At 43.2% G+C, this 22,170-nt stretch overlaps 1 protein-coding gene across 1 annotated transcript in view; it reads left to right on the top strand.

Moving 5' to 3' along the window:
* The window catches only part of LOC137378075 (formin-F), a 170,453-nt gene that overhangs the window by 15,250 nt on the left and 133,033 nt on the right, over positions 1 to 22,170 (top strand). The window contains exons 2-5 of the mRNA XM_068048141.1: positions 5,833 to 5,958; positions 10,363 to 10,437; positions 16,833 to 17,006; positions 20,143 to 20,300. Coding sequence (XP_067904242.1) covers positions 5,833 to 5,958; positions 10,363 to 10,437; positions 16,833 to 17,006; positions 20,143 to 20,300 — 533 coding nt within the window. The remainder of the gene's footprint in view (positions 1 to 5,832; positions 5,959 to 10,362; positions 10,438 to 16,832; positions 17,007 to 20,142; positions 20,301 to 22,170) is intronic.

A 22,170-nucleotide genomic window follows, 5' to 3' on the forward strand; every position in this document is an offset into this window, starting at 1 on the left:
GGGTCAAGGAACTGCAGAGCATCCTGAAGGGGAACGGTGAAAAGCCAGCAGTCGTGGTCCACATCGGAATCAACGACATAGGTAGAAAGAAAGATGTGTTCTTGCAGTCAGAATTTAGGGAGCTAGGTAAGATATTAGCAAGTAGGACCTCAAAAGTAGTAGTCTCTGGATTGATTACTCTCAGTGCCATGCGCAAGTGAGTATAGAAATAGAAGGATAAGACGGATAAATGCGTGGCTGGAAAGATGGTGCAGGAGGGAGGGCTTTAGATTCCTGGGACATTGGGACCGGCTCTGGGGGAGATGGGACCTGAACAGGCCGGACGGGTTGCACCTGAACAGAGTTGGGACTGAGTTCCTTGTGGGATGTTTTACTAGTGCTGTTGGGGAGGGTTTAAACCAGTTCGGCAGGGGGATGGAGACCTGAGGGTAGCCTCAGTTGGGACAAAATCAGAAATGAAAGTGGAAGGCATAAAATTAATGGATGAGTCTGGAAGGCAGAGGAAACAAAGGTTAGAACATTTAAAAAAAAAGAGTTTGACAGTGCTTAAGGGTATCTATTTCAACGCAACGAGTATAGCAAATAAAGCAGATAAGCTGAGGGCACAGATAGACATGAGACAGTATGATATCATCACTATTACAGAAACATGGCTAAAGGAGGAACAGGAATGACAGCTCAACGTTCCTGGTTACAGGGCTTTCAGACGCGATAGGGAGGGGGATAAGAAAGGAGGGGGAGTGGCAATTTTGGTCAAGGAAACTATTACAGCTGTGAGGAGGGATGATAAGTTGGAAGGTTCATCAAATGAAGCCAAATGGATTGAGCTAAGGAACAAAAAAGGGGCAATCACACTGCTAGGAGTGTACTATAGACCCCAAACAGTCAGAGGGAGATAGAAGAGCAAATATGTAGGCAAATCTCTGAGAAGTGCAAGAACAATAGGGCAGTAATAGGGGATTTTAACTACCCCAATATTAACTGGGATGGTTTTATGTGAAAGAAATTGAGGGAGCAGAATTCTTGAGGTGCATTCAGGAGAACTTTTTTGCCCAGTATGTAGCAAGTCCAACAAGAAAGGGTGCAATTTTAGACTTAGTTTTAGGAAATGAAGATGGACTAGTGGAAGGAGTGGCAGTGGGAGAGCATTTTGGTGGTAGTGATCATAATTCAGTCAGTTTTAACATAATTATGGAAAAGGACAGAGATAGAACAGGAGTTAGAATTCTCAATTGGGACAAGGCCAATTTTACTAACCTGAGGAATGATTTAGCGAAAGTGGACTGGAAACAGCTACTTGAAGGTAAATCAGTGTCAGAACAGTGGGAGGCATTCAAAGGGGAGATTCAAGGCGTTCAGAGTAAACATGTTCCCACAAAGAAAAGGGTGGGATGGCCAAATCCAGAGCTCATGGATGTCAAGGAGCTTACAGGGTAAGATTAGACAAAAAAGGAAAGCTTATGTCCGACACTGAGAACTCAATACTACAGAAAGCCGAGAGGAGTCTAGAAAGTGAAGGGGTGAAATCAAAAAGGAAATTAGGAAAGCAAAGAGAGGGCATGAAAGAATATTGGCAAGAAAAATCAAGGTGAACCCAAAGATGTTTTACCAATACACTAAGAGTAAGAGGATAACTAAGGAGAGAGAAGGGCCCATAAAAGACCAAAAAGGTAACCTATGTGTAGGGGCGGAGGATGTTGGTATGGTTCTTAATGAATACTTTGCGTCTGTCTTCGCAAAAGAGCGGGACGATGCAGATATTGTAGTTAAGAAGGAGGGATGTGAAGTATTGGATGTGATAAACATAGGGAGAGAGGAAGTATTAATGGGATTAGCATCCTTGAAAGTTGATAAATCACCAGGGCGGATGAAATGTACCCTAGGCCATTGAAAGAAGCAAGAGAGGAAATAGCAGAAGTTCTGATCATCATTTTTCAGTCCTCACTGGTGCAGGTGTGGTGCCGGAGGATTGGAGAACTGCTAACGTTGTACCTCTGTTTAAAAAGCGAGCGAAGTAATAATTACAGGCCAGTCAGTCTAACCTCAGTAGTGGGCAAATTATTGGAATCTATTCTGAGAGACAGGATAAACTGTCACTTAGAAAGGCACAGGTTAATCAAGGATAGTCAACATGGATTTGTTAAGGGGAGGTCTTGTTTGAACAACTTGATCGAATTTTTTGAAGAAGGAAGATAGATGAGGTTGTGCAGTTGAAGTGGTCTACATGGATTTCAGCAAGGCGTTTGACAAGGTTGCACATGGCAGACTGGTTGAAAAAATTAAATCCCATGGGATCCAAGGAAATGCAGCAAGGTGGATACAAAATTGGCTCAGTGGCAGGAAACAAAGGGTAATTGTTGACGGGTGTTTTTGCGACTGGCGGGCTGTTTCCAGTGGCATTCTGCAGGGCTCAGTACTGGGTCCCCTACCTTTTATAGTATATATTAATGATATGGACGTAAATGTAGGGGGCATGATCAAGAAGTTTGCAGATGACACAAAGATTGGCCTTGTGATAGATAGTGAGTAGGCTGCAGGAAGATATTGATGGTTTGGTCAGATGGACAGGCAAGTGGTAAATGGAATTCAACCCAGAGAAGTGTGAGGTGGTGCATTTGGGGAGGTCAAACAAGGCAAAGGAATACACGATTAATGGGAAAGTACTGAGAAGTGTCGAGGAAGTGAGGGACCTTGGAGTGAATATCCACAGATCCCTGAAGGTTCGATAAGGTGGTTAAGTAGGTATATGGAATCCTTTCGTTTATTAGCCGAGGTATAGAATATAAGAGCATGGAGGTTATGCTGGAACTGTATAACTCATTGGTTAGGCCACAACTTGAGTACTGTGTGCAGTTCTGGTCACCTCATTACAGAAAGGATGTAATTGCACTAGAGAGGGTATAGAGGAGATTGACGAGGATGTCGCCAGGATTGGAAAAATGCAGCTATGAGGAAAGATTGGATAGTTTGGGATTGTTCTCCGAGGAACAGAGAAGGCTGAGGGGAGATCTGATTGAAATATATTAAATTTTGAGGGGCCTGGATAGAGTGGAGGTGAAGGGACTATTTACCTCCACAGAGAGGTCAGTGACTAGGGGGCATAGATTTAAAGTGATTGATAGAAAAATTAGAGGGGAGTTGAGGAAAAACTTTTTCACCCAGAGGGTGGTGTGGGTCTGGAACTCACTGCCTGAAAGTGTGGTTGAGGCAGAAACCCTCAACTCATTCAAAAGGAGTCTGGATTTGTACCTCAAGTGCTGTAATCTGCAGGGCTATGAACCACACGCTGGAATGTGGGATTAGAATGGGTGGATCGTTTGTCAGCCAGCACAGACATGATGGGCCAAGTGACCTCTTTCTGTGCCTTAAACTTTCTATAATTTTATGAAGGGTGAAAATGCTTAGTATTAACCAGAATTCGTCATTTTCATGTAAAAATTCAAAATTGTTCAAGGGCCTCCCATCGCCCCGATGAAATATCTGACCAGTTTGCAGGTGAGAGAATTTGGAAGGACCGTTACAAATTGTAAATGTACTATTTACAACCTTAACTGGAATAATCTTATGGTCAGTAAAGCAGATCCCTTATTTGCTATTAGGCATTTTCTTACAGAAAGAAAATTTAGACTTTTCTTTCTCTCCAAATAGCAGATTATTGTTTTAAAATATAAAGTGAAATAATCGATAATCCAAACTGGCAATTAGAGCAGTATTCAAAAAAAAGAGCCAAAAGTCTCTTCCATTTTAGGTTTTAAAAAAATGCCATGTACATTGCAAACTGCATAGGGGTAAAAAGTCCACTGCTGTGCTCTGCCAACCCATTATTTCCCATCCCTTTAAATTAATGAATAGAAAATCATAGGCTGGGAGTGTGCCTTTTCAGAGTATGTGGTCCAGATGTGCACCAGAAATGTAGAAGCAAAACTTTACTTCAAAGTAATGGAAAATGTACTAATTAAAGTGTCAAAAATTTACATTTTAATTTCCTAGAAATTAAATTTTGTACCTTTTTATTCCCTTTAAGAATTGTATATACCCAACATTCCTGCACTTTTAAGTTATAAGCTTGTGCTCTGCTTTCTTCAGATCTATTTAGCAGCTATGAGCTCTGTTGGGCTTTTTGAAGGTCTCTTTGCCAATTTTTGCTTGCTACTTTAAGTTGACATCTGTGGTTATGGGAAAGACATCAGGGAAAGACTAGCTGGTCCATCAAATCTGTCTCACATTCACAATGCCTGGAGCATCATGGCTAAACACTTCCTACCACCATCCCACACCACCCCGCATGCACTGCTTCGCACCACCCCCCCTACCGCCAACCAGTATAATCCCCTGGGAGAGGCAGAAAAAGAGAAAAATAAAGGGCCGCCAAAAAGGAACAAATATTCTGAAAAATTGCTCTCTGTCCCTCTCAAATGATCGAGGCCTGTCCAGGAGATCACATGGATCATCTATAATCCACTTATCTTCTAAGTGATTCAATCTCTATCCTAGTCAAAACCGGTTCAGCTCCCTCTTGAAGGTATGTAGAGAGTCAGCACAAACAATATCAGCCGGTAATGTATGCCAGACGCTCCTTTTGTCTGTCGACTGTAAGCCTTGGTTGCTAACTAATTATAAAGGTTATTGGGTGTGTTATTTTTTGGCATGTGTGCAAGGTTGGATCTTGGTCTGCCCTCTCAAGATGTAAGGAGGTTGACCTACTTATGAGTGTTTTCATGTCAAATCCCTGTGTGTACAATTTTGGTTTAACAACAGCTTAAATTTTTTTTTCATTAATTTGATTTGTAAGCAAAAAAAGCGACAAGAAATTTCAACTGATCCTACTAACTGGGATCCCTCAGAACCACTTCTCTCATCCATGCAAAGTTCCCATGAATCTGGATACCTGAGGCTAGATACTGCATTTGGGGCCAGAAATTTGGCGTAGTGGGCTGCGCATAATACCACCGCAAGTTCCACCAGAATGGAGATGATTGGGCAATTCCCCTACCAATCACACCTGGAGATGGTGCTGCTGTAAGTGACTGAGTTGATTTTATGCACATAATTCATTCCCTTTTCCATAGACCTGCAAATGCTTCTTTTTCAAGTATATATCCAGTTCCCTTTTAAAAGTTACTATTGAAACTGGTTCCACCACCCTTAAAGCCCAACCGGGAACTTTAAATAGTTAAAGGAAAGTGGAATTAAAATAAATAAATACAGCTCTTTTACCCATCTCCCACCCCCCCATAACAATTAAATTAATTATTTGTCCTTCGCCCCCCCCAAAAAAAAACACTTACCCAATTAATCTGAACTTCGACCCCCAAACTGCACAAACTTTCAACTACAAATCTTCCCACCATCCTCTACAGCTATGACACTAATTTGACTTAGCTTCCCCCCCTCACCTGGCACTGCTAAACCTACCTCCCACCCTCCCCACAAGTGTTCCGCCTCGTTTCCCCGGAAAAGGATTCGAAGGCACAGCAGGGCTGGCCACCAGGCTGAAGATCACGGTGAGACATCAGGAGGCGGTCAGATTAATTGATTCACTTATTTAAATTTATTTAAATATTTAAATTGCTGTCCCATCGCCGAGTGTTTGCAGTAATTTCGGGCCAGGCCCTGCTGGTGCCAAGGTCCATGGCGGGCCTCATCTTTGGCCATCTAGAGGACCCCCCGCCATGGATCCCGACGTTGTGGGCTCTTTAAAATCCAGCCCCATGTTTTGAGAGGGAGCAATGACTTATGCTGTAATTTTAGTAGTTTGTGTTAACTACCTTTTGCACCTTTTATGATTGGTTGCTCTGCTAACGTTTTCGATGCTCTTGTTATTCACCATAGCTTAGCAACGATGAACAGATCAGGTTACTCAATGCAGTGAAGAACCGAGAGCTCACCATTGATCAGGCCTGGAAAGTTGCGCAAAGTGGCAAGGTGACACTCCAGGAGCCAAGCAAACCAGATAAAGTATGCTAACAGCAATTCTACTTTATTAGCCAGAAAAAGATATTGGATTTGAAGCTGATTGACTAATCTTTGTTTAGTTAAAGCACGGTTAGCAATTTAGTCAGAAGGTTGAGTTGCACTACATAAATGAGCTTTAATTTTATAATAGGTTCATTAAAATGACTTAATAGTAGAGCACAGCAGGGTATGCATGCCATTGAAATATTGTTGACAAAGAACTTGCATGGCTACACCACAAAAAATATTGTTAACTTCATCCCTACCATCACAAGAACAAACCCTTTTGGGACTTCCCAAATTTTCAATGTTTTTTTTGGCAGTATCATCTTTTACTGTACAAAACAACATAATTGGGAATGCTTTGGGAAAGATAACAGATTTCTGCTAGTGTTCTATAATATTTATTTTTAATGGGCATTTAATTAAACTTCCAGTTGGGCAGCAAATGAGCAATACCAATAACCATTCACAGTAAATAGATCAAAGAACAAAGAACAGTACAGCACAGGAACAGGTCATTCGGCCCTCCAAGCCTGCGCCGATCTTGATGCCTGTCCAAACTAAAACCTTCTGCACTTCCGGGGACCGTATCCCTCTATTCCCATCCTATTCATGTATTTGTCAAGATGCCTCTTAAACGTTGCTATCGTACCTGCTTCCACCACCTTCCCCGGCAGCAAGTTCCAGGCACTCACCACCCTCTGTGTAAAGAACTTGCCTCGCACATCCCCTCTAAACTTTGCCCCTCGCACCTTAAACCTATGTTCCCTAGTAACTGACTCTTCCACCCTGGGAAAAAGCTTCTGACTATCCACTCTGTCCAAGCCACTCATAACTTTGTAAATCTCTATCATGTTGCCCCTCCACCTCCGTCGTTCCAGTGAAAACAATCCAAGTTTATCCAACCTCTCCTCATAGCTAATGCCCTCCAGACCAGGCAACATCTTGGTAAACCTCTTCTGTACCCTCTCCAAAGCCTCCATGTCCTTCTGGTAGTGTGGCGACCAGAATTGCATGCAATATTCTAAGTGTGGCCTAACTAAAGTTCTGTACAGCTGCAGCGTGACTTGCCAATTTTTATACTCTATGCCCCGACCGATGAAGGCAAGCATGCCGTATGCCTTCTTGACTGCCTTATCCACCTGCGTTGCCACTTTCAGTGACCCGTGGACCTGTACGTCCAGACCTGTATTAGATCTTCCAAAAAGCATTACCTCACATTTGTCTGGATTAAACTCCATCTGCCATTTCTCCGTCCAAGTCTCCAACTGATCTATATCCTGCTGTATCCTCTGACAATCCTCATCACTATCCGCAACTCCACCAACCTTTGTGTCGTCTACAAACTTACTAATCAGACCAGCTACATTTTCTTCCAAATGATTTATATATAATACAAACAGCAAAGGTCCCAGCACTGATCCCTGCGGAACACCACTAGTCACAGCCCTCCATTCAGAAAAGCACCCTTCCACTGCTACCCTCTGTCTTCTATGACCGAGCCAGTTCTGTATCCATCTTGCCAGCTCACCTCTGATCCCATGTGACTTCACCTTTTGTACCAGTCTGCCATGAGGGACCTTGTCAAAGGCTTTACTGAAGTCCACATAGACAACATCCACTGCCCTTCCTTCATCAATCATCTTCGTCACTTCCTCAAAAAACTCAATCAAGTTAGTGAGACACGACCTCCCCTTCACAAAACCATGCTGCCTCTCGCTTATCAGTTCATTTGTTTCCAAATGGGAGTAAATCCTGTCCCGAAGAATCCTCTCGAATAATTTCCCTATTACTGACGTGAGGCTCACCGGCCTATAATTTCCTGGATTTCCTGGCGATTTTGCACCAAGTGACTGATGGAATCTCATGAGGCTGTAGAGGTTCTTTACATTGTTGTAGCTGGTGGCTTTGGCATGCCTCGCACATCCTCACTAACATTTCAATGTCACTGTTGATCCCTTGTTCGCTCTATACCCATATGGCCTTGGTGAAGTTGTGGCAAGATGTCCTATTGGAGAGCTTTGGACACAATCACTTGTTTTCCTTTGAAAGTTACACCTCTCAAAATACTGAGTTCATGGCTATAAGGGCAAAAGCAGAGAGAACAGGGCTTCTAGTCACATGATTACATCCTGGTACCTAGCCCATTAGCATACCGAGTTCTTAAAGGGACATCACTCTTAAAGTGATCATACGATAGAGAAATCTCCGTATCCTCGATCCTACATAGCCAGACAGACCAGGGATGGATAAGGAGAAATAAAAGATTGTTGGTGCTGACATCTTGGAAAAAACAAATGGGAAAAATCAAGAGAATCAGCTACCATAGAGAGCTGATGAACCAGTGATACAATCAACAACAGATCACTCAGCCAACATTGAAAACAGAGAACCTGAGTTGTCCAGTAGCTCCACTCACTCACAAGAAAGTGAGGAAGAAGAACCGAAAGACTCAATACCCCAAACAAGTTAAATAAGAACACGCTATGGCAGAGTCGTAAGAACCTCACACTGTTACAGACCTGATGAATGAAGTCAGAGACTTGGGAGAAGATGTAGTATAATGTGCATAAGCTGTTGCTGGGTAGATTATGTATATAGACCGTAAGCATCATCACAGGATGTGATGTCATGAGTCTGAACCTCATATTTCTCAGTGTTAATGAGAAATTATTACAATATAATTAACATAACTAGGGAGAATCACAAGTGTTAGATTGCTAAACTGTGCCTAGGGAAGCTGCAATACAAAAAACACTTTGCACTGAAGCAAAATATAATATAACCTTACACCACACTACACTCTGAAAGCACAAAATTTTACACAGTTTTGTTTACCTTTAAAAGTGAAGTAACATTTGTCTTTATTATACATATATTTCTGAGATCCTACTTTAATCAACAATATTCTGCAGATGCAGCTTCCCTTATTGTACTTCTCAAAGAATCTTGCAGTCAACAAAACATTATTCCATAAATGATTCTCTGTGCTCTATGCCTTGTTGGTACATATGAAGGAGAGTGGATGCAAAAGAAAAATGAAAACATAATGAGAGGAAACAATTCTCAATAAACTACAGAGTTATTGCACGTGATTAACAAGTTAACAACAGATCTCTTTGCATCTTGTTATCCTGAAAGGATTTATTTTTATCATCTTTACTCCTGGGAAATGCCCTGAGGCAAAGCAATTATAAAAAAAAAACAAAAAGGAGACCAAACACACTGTGCAGGGATTTTTCTGGGGCTCCCTGATTGGGTTAGGGAACAGTTATGTTCCAAGATGGTGTAGCACACTAATGAGGCAGTTGAGTATGACTATAAGCACCTGCCTCATTTTCCTTCCTTGAAACCAGTGGGGAATCTGGAATTGTGCACTCAGCCCTGACCTGATTAGAGGGGCAGGCAACAAGAAAATGGATCCTGGAAAAGGATAAGTTCCTTTCCCTTACAGTTGCTGAACATCACCCTCAGGCCAGGAGGCCTTCTGGCTGTGGGTTTTGTACAGTAGCCAGAAACCCTATGAGCTGGGGAAATGTTTGGCTTCATCTAATGACCTGAACACTGAAATCCTGATAGGTTCATATCATGCCAAGTGGATTGCAATTCAAAGTGTGCTCTGCCTGGCCAGAATCTGGATGTTGGGGGATTGACCATTAGAAGCATCAGATATCATTGCATAAAACACATTTTCAATAGAATAGTACAAATAGTGATGAAGATAGCATAGGATCTGGCCAATAGAAGACCGGAGAAGATCAGGAGTCGTCAAAATACAGCTCGGGCCACATGTAACCCATGGAGCTCCATTTTATCCTTGAAACCCAATGTAACAGTCCCAGTTGAACAGATTTTCTTATTTGCTGGCAGGTCCTGACTGAATTTTTATGGACTGGAGTTTTGGATAGGACATTGGCCTCATTGGTGGATAAATCCCAAATCAGAACACCATCTTGAAACATATCTGTAATTTAATGGGAAATTTGATTTAAACTTTATGTATTACTCTGGAGGCTCCATAGCATACCAAGATGCAGAGCTCGAGCACCTCTGGATTAGGTGACCTGAGTAGCCTCTTCTATGTGTTTTTGTTCCATCTGTTTTGAATGTACTTCGAGAACTGCTCTGAACTTCTATTGCAGACAGGGACAAAATCCTAGAGCTCCTCCCTAACAGCACTGTGGGTGTATCTACACCACATGGACTGCAGCAGTTCAAGAAGGCAGTTCACCACCACCACCTCAAGGGCAATTAGGGATGGGCAATAAATGCTGGCCTTGCCAGTGATGCCCACATCCCGTGAATGAATAAAAAAAAGCTTGTAACCTGTGCATCAAGATGCTCCTCTGTTTGTGCAACCCTTAATCATATTAATTTGCAATTTGCATTTTTCTTTTTGTTTAGATGCCTGAAAATACACAATACAACTTCTTTGTCTATAAACATAACCGATACAGAAGGCAGAAAAGAGTATTGATGGTAAGCTGATTGATTGATTGATTTGCTCTGTCATTAAGTACCTGAGGTGACCGGTTAATATGCTTTGTTTAAAGAGGCATGATCTTCAATGAAAACAGTTTGCAAACCCTTTCATTAGTAAATACTTTAAGCGGATGATATAAATTGTATTGAGCCACATTATTGGATCACTTTCTCATAAAACCATTTATGGTGACACACTGCTCTTCTGTCCTTCCTCCCTGAACAAAAAGGGCAATGGAGTAAATTTTGACTTTGCCTCACAGTATAAGACAGGTGGAGTCCATGGACATAAAAATTGAGAGGGATGTAAGATGGGCTGTCGGTTCACTATTGCCTGTTTTACACTATTGCACACTCTAGAGTCAGACTCTATCCCAGTGCTCTTTTGCAAGTGATCAAAATCTTTAATGCTGAGATTATATTACAAATGCAAATAAAATGACTTTGGATTATTTTCCTCATACTCATATCCAATAGATTTGTCAAGTTTGCTGTATCATTAAGGTCTGCGCCTTTATCTTGAATGTTGGAAGAGCAGGGAAAAGCTTATCAACAGTGGTGAATTGTTAGTCCTGGCAGTTGGTCTAACTATAGGCAATATAGGCTGACTGTCATGTTTGACATTGAGTTTGTGACTGGATAACCTTCAAATCCCTCTTTTAGTCTGATTTTTAAATGTTCAAAAGCAAAACAAGTGAAACAAGTGAGCTACTGATAGTCACTATCTTAACTTATGAGATGAGAAACCTTGCAACTAAAACAAATAGGACGGTTAATATGGAGATAAGTAAGCTCAGGTTTTCTGAAATGTTTTTCCAATCAAGTAAATCAGCTTTAAGCAAAATGCAAACGAATGTAATAGTTTTTATGTAATGAATGCACAGAATGTAGTAAACAAAAGGCTATAGCACCTTTCGCAACCTTAGGATGTCCCAAAGTGCTTTACAGTGAGTGAAGTACTTTTGAAATGTACTCACTGTTGTAATGTAGAAAACATTGAATCCACTGAACACACAGCAAGGTTCAAAAAGCATCAAAGAAATAAATGATCAGATAATCTTTTTTGGCTAATAAAAACGGAAAATGCTGGCAATACTCAGCAGGTCTGGCAGCATCTATGGAGAGAGAAGCAGAGTTAATGATTCAGGTCAGCGACCTTTCATCCGAACTGGCAAAGGTGAGAAATGTAATAGGTTTTAAGCAAATAAAGTGTGGGTGGGGGAAAAAGAGAATAAAAGGGGCGGTGTTAATAGGACAGAGGGTCAGAGAGATTAACTGACGAAAATGAATGATGAAACAAACTAAAATAAAATAAAAATAAAAAAGGGCCAGTCATGCTCTGAAATTATTGAGCTCAATGTTCAGTCCAATAGGCTGTAGTGTGCCTAATCGGTAAATGAGCTGCTGTTTCTCGAGCTTACGTTGATGTTCACTGGAACACTGCAGCAAGCCCAGGACAGAGATGTGGGCAGAAGAGCAGGGTGGGGGGTGTTGAAATGGCGAGCAAGAGGAAGCTTGGTGTCATGTTTTCGGACTGAATCAAGGTGTTCTGCAAAGTGATCACCCAATCTGCATTTGGTCTCCCCAATACAGAGGCATTGTGAGCAGCGAGCGCAGTACACTAAATTGAAGGAAGTACAAGTAAATCGCTGCTTCACCTGGAAGGAATGTTTGGGGCCTTGGATGGTGAAGAGAGAGGAGTTAAAAAGGCTGGTATTATACCTGCTGCGATTGCATGGGAAGGTGCCGTGGGAAGGGGACGAGATGTCAGGGATGATGGAGGAGTGGACTAGGGTGTCGCGAAGGGAACAATCCCTTTGGAATGCTGACGAGGAGGGGAAGGGAAGATGTGTTTGGTGGTGGCATCATGCTGGAGGTGGCAGAAATGGTGGAGGATGATCCTTTGGATGTGGAGGCTGGTGAGGTGGAAAGTGAGGACAAGGGGAACCCTGTTGCGGTTCTGGGAGGAAGGGGAAGGGGTTAGGACAGAAATGCGGGAAATGGGCTGAACACGGATGAGGGCCCAAGCCACAGTGGGGGGGAATCCTCGGTTGAGGAAATCCACGTGGATTCCAACTGAAGTTTCATCCTTCATGTTTTGAATCCACCCAGGATTACAGGTATCTCCAAGAAATACAACGTACCTTGGACTGCTGTTCTCACCTCATCTTGAGATCCACACTCGGTGCCATGTGCCGCCACATGTGCACACTTTACCTCTCTCTCCAGAAGCACCGCCTCTCCTTATCTCAAAAGTGTTCTAATCCACAGTTTAATTTCATCCTTCGTCTTATCTGACGCATTAACAAAAAACTTTTTTTCTTCCTTTCAGGTGTTAAGGAACGCAAGCTCCAGCAGCTGATGGGGACTAATGTCCCTCCAGATCCTTCTTCCCCTTCACTTCCCTCTAACCCCATTTCTTCTGGGTCTGACCCCATGCCATGTATTCACTATACCCTCTGACCTTCCCCTCTCTGACGCTGAACGATCTGCACTCAGCAAAGGACTCAGTTTTATCCCCTTACGCCCCCACCTCAATGAATTTCGCGCTTGGCTTGATGTTGAGCTCTTCTTCCATCGCCTTCCCCTCCGGGCTCACTTCTTTGACCAGGAGTCCTTCCCCCCCACCCCCACCCCCGACCAGCAGAGCCAGTCACCCGCCTCCAGCATTCTCCCTCCACCTGGACCCCTCCCTTTGGCCTCTTACCCGCTCGTGATCTTTTCATTGAAAACTGTTGGAAAGACAACGGCCTTCTCATTTTCTCTGCTCCCCTCACTCACTCTAACCTGTCTCCCTCCGAACTTGCTGCACTCTGTTCTCAGGTCTAATCCTGACATTGTGATCAATCTGCAGACAAGGGTGGTGCTGTTGTTGGTTTGGTGTACCGACCTCTACCTTGCAGAGGCTTAGCGCCAACTCTCAGACACTTCTTCCTACCTCTCCCTCGGCCATGACCCCACCACCGAATATCAAGCTACTGTCTACAGGACTGTCCCTGATCTCATCTCCTCCGGAGATTTTCCCTCTACAGCTTCCAACCTCAGTCCTGCAACCCCGGTCAGCCCGCTTCTACCTCCTTCCTAAAATCCGCCAACAGGACTGTCCTGGCAGACCCATCGTTTCAGCCTGTTCCTGCCGCACTGAACTTATTTCTTCCTATTTTAACTTTATCTTTTCTCCCCTGGTCCAGTCTCTTCCCACCTACATCCTTGACTCTTCAGTCGCCCTATATCATTTTGACAATTTCCAGTTTCCTGGACCTAACCGCCTCCTCTTCACTATGGATGTCCAATCTCTGTACACCTCCATCCCCCACCAGGATGGTTTGAGGGCTATCCGCTTCTTCCTTGAACAGAGGCCCAACCAATCCCCATCCGCCACCACCCTCCTCCACCTCGCTGAACTTGTTCTTACATTGAACAACTTCTTCTATGCCACTGACTTCCTTCAAATAAAAGGTGTTGCCATGGGTACCTGCATGGGTCCGAGGTATACCTGTCTTTTTGTGGGATATGTCGAACATTCCTTGTTCCAGTCCTACTCAGGCCCCCTCCCCCAACTCTTTTTCCAGTACATTGATGACTGTATCGGTACAGTTTCCTGCTCCTGCCCCGAACTGGAAAACTTTATCAACTTTGCCTCCAATTTCCACCCTTCTCTCACCTTTACATGGTCCATCTCCGACACTAATATTCATTATAAACCTACCGATTTCCGCAGTTGTCTCAACTAAACCTCTTCACATCCTGCCTCCTGTAAGGATTCCATTCCGTTCTCCCAGTTTCTCCGTCTCCGACGCATCTGCTCTGATGATGCAGCCTTCCACAACAGCGCTTTTGATATGTCTTCCTTTTTCCTCAACCGAAAATTCCCCCCCCCCACCCCCGCCACTGTGGTTGACAGAGCCCTCAATTGTGTCTGCCCATTTCCTGCACTTCTGCCCTCACCCTTTCCCCTCCCTCCCAGAACCGTGACAGGTTCCCTTTGTCCTTATTTTCTACCCCACCACCCTCCACATCCAAAGGATCATCCTCCGCCATTTCTGCCACCTCCTGCATGATGCCACAACCGAACGCATCTTCCCCTCCCGTCTCCTGTCAGCATTCCGAAGGGACCGTTCCCTCCGCGACACCCTAGTCTGCTCCTCCATTACCCCCGACACCTTGACCCCTTGCCATGACACCTTCCCATGCAATTGCAGGAAGTGTAATACCTGCCCTTTTACCTCCTCGCTCCTTACCAGCCAAGGTCCCAAACCCTCCTTTCAAGTGAAGCAGCGATTTACTTGTATTTCTTTCGATTTAGTATACTGTTATTCGCAGCTGACAATGCGATCTCCTCTCCATTGGGGAGACCAAACGCAGATTGGATGACCACTTTGCAGAACACCTTGGCTCAGTCTGAAAACATGACCCTGAGCTTCCTGTCGCTTGCCATTTCAACATGCCCCCCTGCTCTTATGCCCACATATCTGTCCTGGGCTTGCTGAAGTGTTCCAGTGAACTTCAACGTAAGCTCGAAGAACAGCATCTCATATACCGATTAGGCACGCTACAGCCTACCAGGCTGAACATTGAGTTTAATAAATTCAGAGTATGACTGGCCCTTTTTTATTTTTATTTTATTTTGTTCATTTTTCTTTTACTAATTGCCTGCCCAGATACTTCATGTTTGTGCTTTTGGCTAGGGCTGTTCATTATTCTGTTATTTAACACCCTCTCTGCACTAATGCTTTGTCTTTCACCATACCATTAGCACACTCTTTGCCATTGCTTTTGTCCCATGACCACCTTGTCAGTTAATCTCTCTGACCCTCGGTCCTATCAACACCTCTTTTATTCTCTTTTTCCCCCATCCCTGCTTTATTTGCCTAAAACCTATCACATTTCTAATCTTTGCCAGTTCCGATGAAAGGTCACTGACCTGAGGGGTTCTGCACTATAAATACAGAGCCGACAAGTGTCATGCTAGGCCCCCACCTGCCAAGAATGAGGCACATCAATCTTGTCATGAACATTGATTTTTAATTATTGTTGTAGCGAGGAAATGACTTGTTAAATAGATCAGCCGTGGCTGGAAACAAACATTTACATACTAACAGACATTTAAGGTGAGGAAGCGCATTCCAGGGCCTGCTAAGGAGGATAGAGTCCACAAGGGCCAGGACTGGTTAGACCAGCTGGTCACATGACTAACTGGCTGTTCCAGGGTTTTCTTTTGATCTGGCCACAGAGTTTGAACTCAGAAAGACTGTTTGCTCCTAGACTGAGAAGATCTCTCCTGTCTGCTCTCATCTCTTTCTCACATGCCTCTTGAATCCAATGAACACAAACGAACCCCAAAAGAGAAAAGTCTCCTACATTGAACAAGATTTAAGAATAATACTGGGCCCCAACGAAAAGCAAGATCCACCTCCAATCATAGACTCTACAGTGAGCTTGAAGAACTCTTCAGATATTGCCTCAGACTTTTCCACTTTATAATTCTCCTGCTCTTTTCTGTCTCTATTTGCATGTGTGTATCGTGTATGCATGCTAGTGTGCATTGTGTATCGGTAGACGTCAACTGAATTAGAGTTTAAGTTCAAGTTTAATAAATTTCGACTTTTCTTCTTTAAACCTAAGGAAACCTGTTTGTGCTGGTTTCTTTGCCTTATAATTGGAAAGCAGTGAACAAGGATTCACCAAGGGGGAGCTAAAAAAGCAGTGTTTAAAATTAAACCCTGTTACGGTAAGACCAGGTGAAAGCTGCGAGGGAACCCGAGACCCTTTTCTCACCGGGTCGTAACACTTGCACTTTTATAGCGCTTTTCATAACCTCGGGCTGTCCACTGCACTTCACAGCCAATCAAGTACACTTGAAGTGCATTTATTGAAGTAATGTAGGAAAATGCAGCAGCCATTTTGGGCACAACAAAGTCTCTCAAACACACAGCAATGAGAGGTTTTGGTGGTGTTTATTTCGGGATAACATTAGCGAGGACATGCAAGAACTTTGCTTCACTTGTAATCAACCTCATCCTGAAGCAGTCAGAATTGCACACTGAGAAGACTTCACAACCAACAGCTCAATCCAAACAAAGTCACACAGTGTCATCAAAGAGTCATTTCTGCTCAATAATAGCAGCCTCTTACCTCTTAAAGTGATTAAAATCACAGCAAGAAATTAAAATGCTACATAAAGAGTTAACGCTTTGGAGACCATGTGGAATTTCCTTGAAAGAATTGAACTTGCATAATTGCCCCAGAATTTCATTGCTTCTTTGTCAAGAACCGATTCCCTCATGAAATGTTTTCCTTCTTTACAACGTCCAAATATTGACAATTGCTGCTGTTCTATAGACGACATTGATTTTTATTTAGTGATCTATTAATGTGTATTTCCTTTCTAGATTGAATATAATTCAAGGATTTTGTGTAACATTGAGAAAGGTATTATGAAAAAACAATTTCCATTTAAATCCATCAAATCCTGTGAACATGTTGAAGGCCAGAAGATCAGCATTTCCTTTTTAAGACACCATGATTATGAACTTGAAGCAACTTCTGCTGAAGATAGAGTCAAGGTAATAGTCAAATATTTCTGCAGTCTCCAAGCCCTAGATCAGTAACTACTTTATAAACTTCTTTCTGCTTGACTGATGTATGAAGAGACATTTTCGAAGATTTTCTTTCCTAGTTTGCTGAACAGGGAAAGTGCGAATGGAAATGCCAGCTGATTATATATTTCATAATTACCCCTATTTGCAATTTCTCTCTTCTCCTAAAGCTGCAGGCTCATTCTCCGGTATGGCTTGACAGGTGCCTGCAGCCCTTTGACACATCATCCAAGTAGTGCTTATTTAGCTTTGAACCTAGACAAACAGCTAGCAGACAATCTGACCATTGTGGAGGTTGGATAAGGGAGTCCATAGAACATAGAACATTACAGCGCAGTACAGGCCCTTTGGCCCTCGATGTTGCGCCGACCTGTGAAACCATCTGACCTAAACTATTCCATTTTCATCCATATGTCTATCCAATGACCACTTAAATGCCCTTAAAGTTGGCGAGTCTACTACTTTTGCAGGCAGGGCGTTCCACGCCCCTACTACTCTCTGAGTAAAGAAACTACCTCTGACATCTGTCCTATATCTATCACCCCTCAACTTAAAGCTATGTCCCCTCGTGTTTGCCATCACCATCCGAGGAAAAAGACTCTCACTATCCACCCTATCTAACCCTCTGATTATCTTATATGTCTCTATTAAGTCACCTCTCCTCCTCCTTCTCTCCAACGAAAACAACCTCAAGTCCCTCAGCCTTTCCTCGTAAGACCTTCCCTCCATACCAGGCAACATCCTAGTAAATCTCCTCTGCACCCTTTCCAAAGCTTCCACATCCTTCCTATAATGCGGTGACCAGAACTGCACGCAGTACTCCAGATGCGGCCGCACCAGAGTTTTGTACAGCTGCAGCATGACCTCGTGGCTCTGAAACTCGATCCCCCCACTAATAAAAGCTAACACACCATATGCCTTCTTAACAGCCCTATTAACCTGGGTGGCAACTTTCAGGGATTTATGTACCTGGACACCAAGATCTCTCTGTTCATCTACACTACCAAGAATCTTCCCATTAGCCCAGTACTCTGCATTCCTGTTACTCCTTCCAAAGTGAATCACCTCACACTTTTCCGCATTAAACTCCATTTGCCATCTCTCAGCCCAGCTCTGCAGCCTATCTATGTCCCTCTGTAACCTACAACATCCTTTGGCACTATCCACAACTCCACCGACCTTCGTGTCATCCGTAAATTTACTAACCCACCCTTCTACACCCTCTTCCAGGTCATTTATAAAAATGACAAACAGCAGTGGCCCCAAAACAGATCCTTGCGGTACACCACTAGTAACTAAACTCCAGGATGAACATTTGCCTTCAACCACCACCCTCTGTCTTCTTTCAGCTAGCCAATTTCTGATCCAAAGCACTAAATCACCTTCAATCCCATATTTCCGTATTTTCTGCAATAGCCTATCGTGGGGAACCTTATCAAACGCCTTACTGAAATCCATATACAGCACATCCACTGCTTTACCCTCATCCACCTGTTTGGTCACCTTGTCAAAAAACTCAATAAGGTTTGTGAGGCACGACCTACCCTTCACAAAACCATGCTGACTATCGCTAATGAACTTATTCTTTTCAAGATGATTATAAATCCTATCTCTTATAACCTTTTCCAACATTTTACCCACAACCAAAGTAAAGCTCACAGGTCTATAATTACCAGGGCTGTCTCTACTCCCCTTCTTGAACGAGGGGACAACATTTGCTATCCTCCAGTCTTCCGGCACTATTCCTGTCGACAATGACGACATAAAGATCAAGGACAAAGGCTCTGCAATCTCCTCCCTAGCTTCCCAGAGAATCCTAGGATAAATCCCATCTGGCCCAGGGGACTTCTCTATTTTCACACTTTCCAAAATTGCTAACACCTCCTCCTTGAACCTCAATCCCATCTAGCCTAGTAGTCTGTATCTCAGTATTCTCCTCGACAACATTTTCTTTCTCTACTGTAAATACTGACGAAAAATATTCATTTAATGCTTCCCCTATCTCCTCTGATTCCACACACAACTTCCCACTACTATCCTTGATTGGCCCTAATCTAACTCTAGTCATTCTTTTATTCCTGATATACCTATAGAAAGCCTTAGGGTTTTCCTTGATCCTATCCGCCAATGACTTCTCGTGTCCTGTCCTCGCTCTTCTTAGCTCTCCCTTTAGATCCTTCCTGGCTAGCTTGTAACTCAAGCGCCCTAACTGAGCCTTCACGTCTCATCCTAACATAAGCCGCCTTCTTCCTCTTGACAAGCGCTTCAACTTCTTTAGTAAACCACGGCTCCCTCGCTCGACAACTTCCTCCCTGCCTGACAGGTACATACTTATCAAGGACACGCAGTAGCTGCTCCTTGAATAAGCTCCACATTTCGATTGTGCCCATCCCCTGCAGTTTCCTTCCCCATCCTACGCATCCTAAATCTTGCCTAATCGCATCATAATTTCCTTTCCCCCAGCTATAATTCTTGCCCTGCGGTATATACCTGTTCCTGCCCATCGCTAAGTTAAACCTAACCGAATTGTGATCACTATCACCAAAGTGCTCACCTACATCTAAATCTAACACCTGGCCGGGTTCATTACCCAGTACCAAATCCAATGTGGCATCGCCCCTGGTTGGCCTGTTTACATACTGTGTCAGAAAACTACTATCAACGCTGAACCTAATTCTACACACACTCACTCCCCCACTGCCCCTTTCTTCAGAAAGGTACAAAACCTTTGCTGTTTTATCACACTGTCGAATCTGGAAGTAATGAATCAAATTATCAAACCTTTTCTTTCACAAATATTGGGATTTGGTACTTCATCACAAGCTGGGGATCTAACTTGATGGAATATTAACTTTTTAAGCTGAACCCTGATAATCCATATGTTATATTCTGTTTTAAGTTTAGTGAATTCCTGCTTTATTAACAGCAAGATAAAAAACAATGAGCTGGTTAAATTGCTTTATTTTCTGTTCTTGAACGATTGTACCTTGCCTTGAACATTATCTGACACTTGAGAGTTTTCAGACAGCCTAGTCTTTGTTCCAGTGCCCTGAATGCACTTAATGTGATGACTTAATTTGCATTTCTTCAACATTGATTACAGATCATTCAGCTTCTGAACCAAATCATTCAAAATAACATTTCTGAGACCCATCGGACATGTGAGAGTGGCAGTTATACCTCACAACAAGAGACGGGGGTCATAAAAGTGGGACAACTGGAATTGCAGAAAGGAGGCCTTGCTTCAGTGAAGTGGAACAGGTATAAACTGTGTATATTTGATCAATTCTATTCCTTCTAATTAACTGATTGTTTCCAAGGAGGTTTGTTTTATTTTGTGGGTTACGATGAAAGTAATTTTCTGTCACACTTTTTTCTTTTTTATAAGGACATAGGAAATAGGAGCAGGAGTAGGCCATGGGCCCCTTTAAGCCTACTCTCCCATTCAATTAGATGATGGTGATCTTTTACTTCATTTTTCCATCCTATCCACATTCTATTTGTGCCAAAAAATTTATCAATCTGAGTCTTGAATATATTCAATATCTGAGCATTGCAGCTTTCTGGAGTAGAGAATTCCAAAGATTTATAACCCTCTGAGTGAAGAAATTTCTCATCTCAGTCTTAAATGGCTGACACCTTATTCTGAGACTGTGACCCCTAGTTCTAGACTCTCTAGGCAGGAGAAATAGACTCTCAGCATCTACGATGACATTTGTATCCGAATTCTTAATGGTGTAAATGCCAATCACTAAGTGTCCATCTTCCTAACTGAACCTAACAAGTACAAGTATATCAAAAGCTTTTAAGCAATCTATTCTTCTAAGTCAGAAACAGAATGAGTTTTCCATTGGAGCATGCGTCATGTATAGTCTTGCCTTTGTTACTGTAAGGGGTAAGGGCTTGCCCCGGTACCCAAAAATGCCTCGAGTGTCGGATGTCTTGTCCAAGTGAGCGATCTTTATTACAAGCATGCAAGGAGAAGTCCTACTCTCACGAATGATTGTAGGCATTCTACTAGTACAATGTCTGATCAGTCGTTTTCTACAGTTTACTGGAGGTTTATTTGATAAGCCATTTCTTTAATACCTCATCTCCCACTTAGTGTCTTCCCTAATCTCATCCTGCCTTGGTTATATTATTCACCTCGTCAAGCTTTTGATTAGGTTATTCATATGATTCGGGTGTCTCCCTCCTGATCTCGTTCCCTTCTGATTAGGTATGCATATAATTCATGTGTCTAGCAGGCAAGCTTTCTCAAGCTACAAGGACCTAAATTATGCCAAGTATTCCATGGGTTCCCTATACCTGTCTCCCTATAGTATATCCTCATGGAAAGCTATGACAAACAAATTCACATCAGGAATTGACAGGACTGTGTAGGAAGAAAAGCATTGCTTGGGATGTTGTACAATGATTTGAGTTTTTTTCCATAGCTAATATTGTTCCGTGCAAAATTCTGAATTTTGAAACTCACTATCAAAAGATTTTGTACTAGACTTTCATTATGGATTCAGGAAACAGGAACCGGGTCTGGTTTAAGGTCAGAAACTTAGCTCCTGTGGGAAACTGATTCTGATTGCAATTTGCAAATGGGTAAGTCCTTCAGTGGTATGGAGATGGGTTTCCTGTCCTCTTAGAGCCAGTGGAATGGAAAATGGAAGTGGGTCCAAAACAAGTGTGAAATCATGTAGTCACCCCACGGCAGCCATCACTGAGGCTGCTGGTTGTCCTGAGGGAGAGATCTGCCTTCCATTGCACCAGAGGGAAGTGTGATGTTACAGGGGAGCTGGAGGCCTGGCACTAGAGGCAGGGCAGACCCGTGCTTCATTGATGCCCACCTGGATCTAATGCTGGAGGCTGTGAGGGAGACGAGGGAGTTCCTCTTCCCAGAGGGTGGCAGGAGGAAGCAACCATGTTGTGCAGCAGGGGCACCTCTCTGTTCAGTGTTATTTCCCTCTGTCCCTTCTTCCTCCTCTTCTCTTACCTCCTGCTCCTCTCCGGATGAGATGTCTCCTTCCAGGGCCTCACTGTCCTCTAGGTCCACACCTCCTATGAAGCACCATGTTATGGAGAGCGCAGCAGACCACCACAATCACAGACACTTACAGGAGGTTGTTAGAGGGTGCCG

The sequence above is a fragment of the Heterodontus francisci genome, chromosome 16, assembly GCF_036365525.1.
Source record: "Heterodontus francisci isolate sHetFra1 chromosome 16, sHetFra1.hap1, whole genome shotgun sequence".
Classification (NCBI taxonomy): domain Eukaryota; kingdom Metazoa; phylum Chordata; class Chondrichthyes; order Heterodontiformes; family Heterodontidae; genus Heterodontus; species Heterodontus francisci.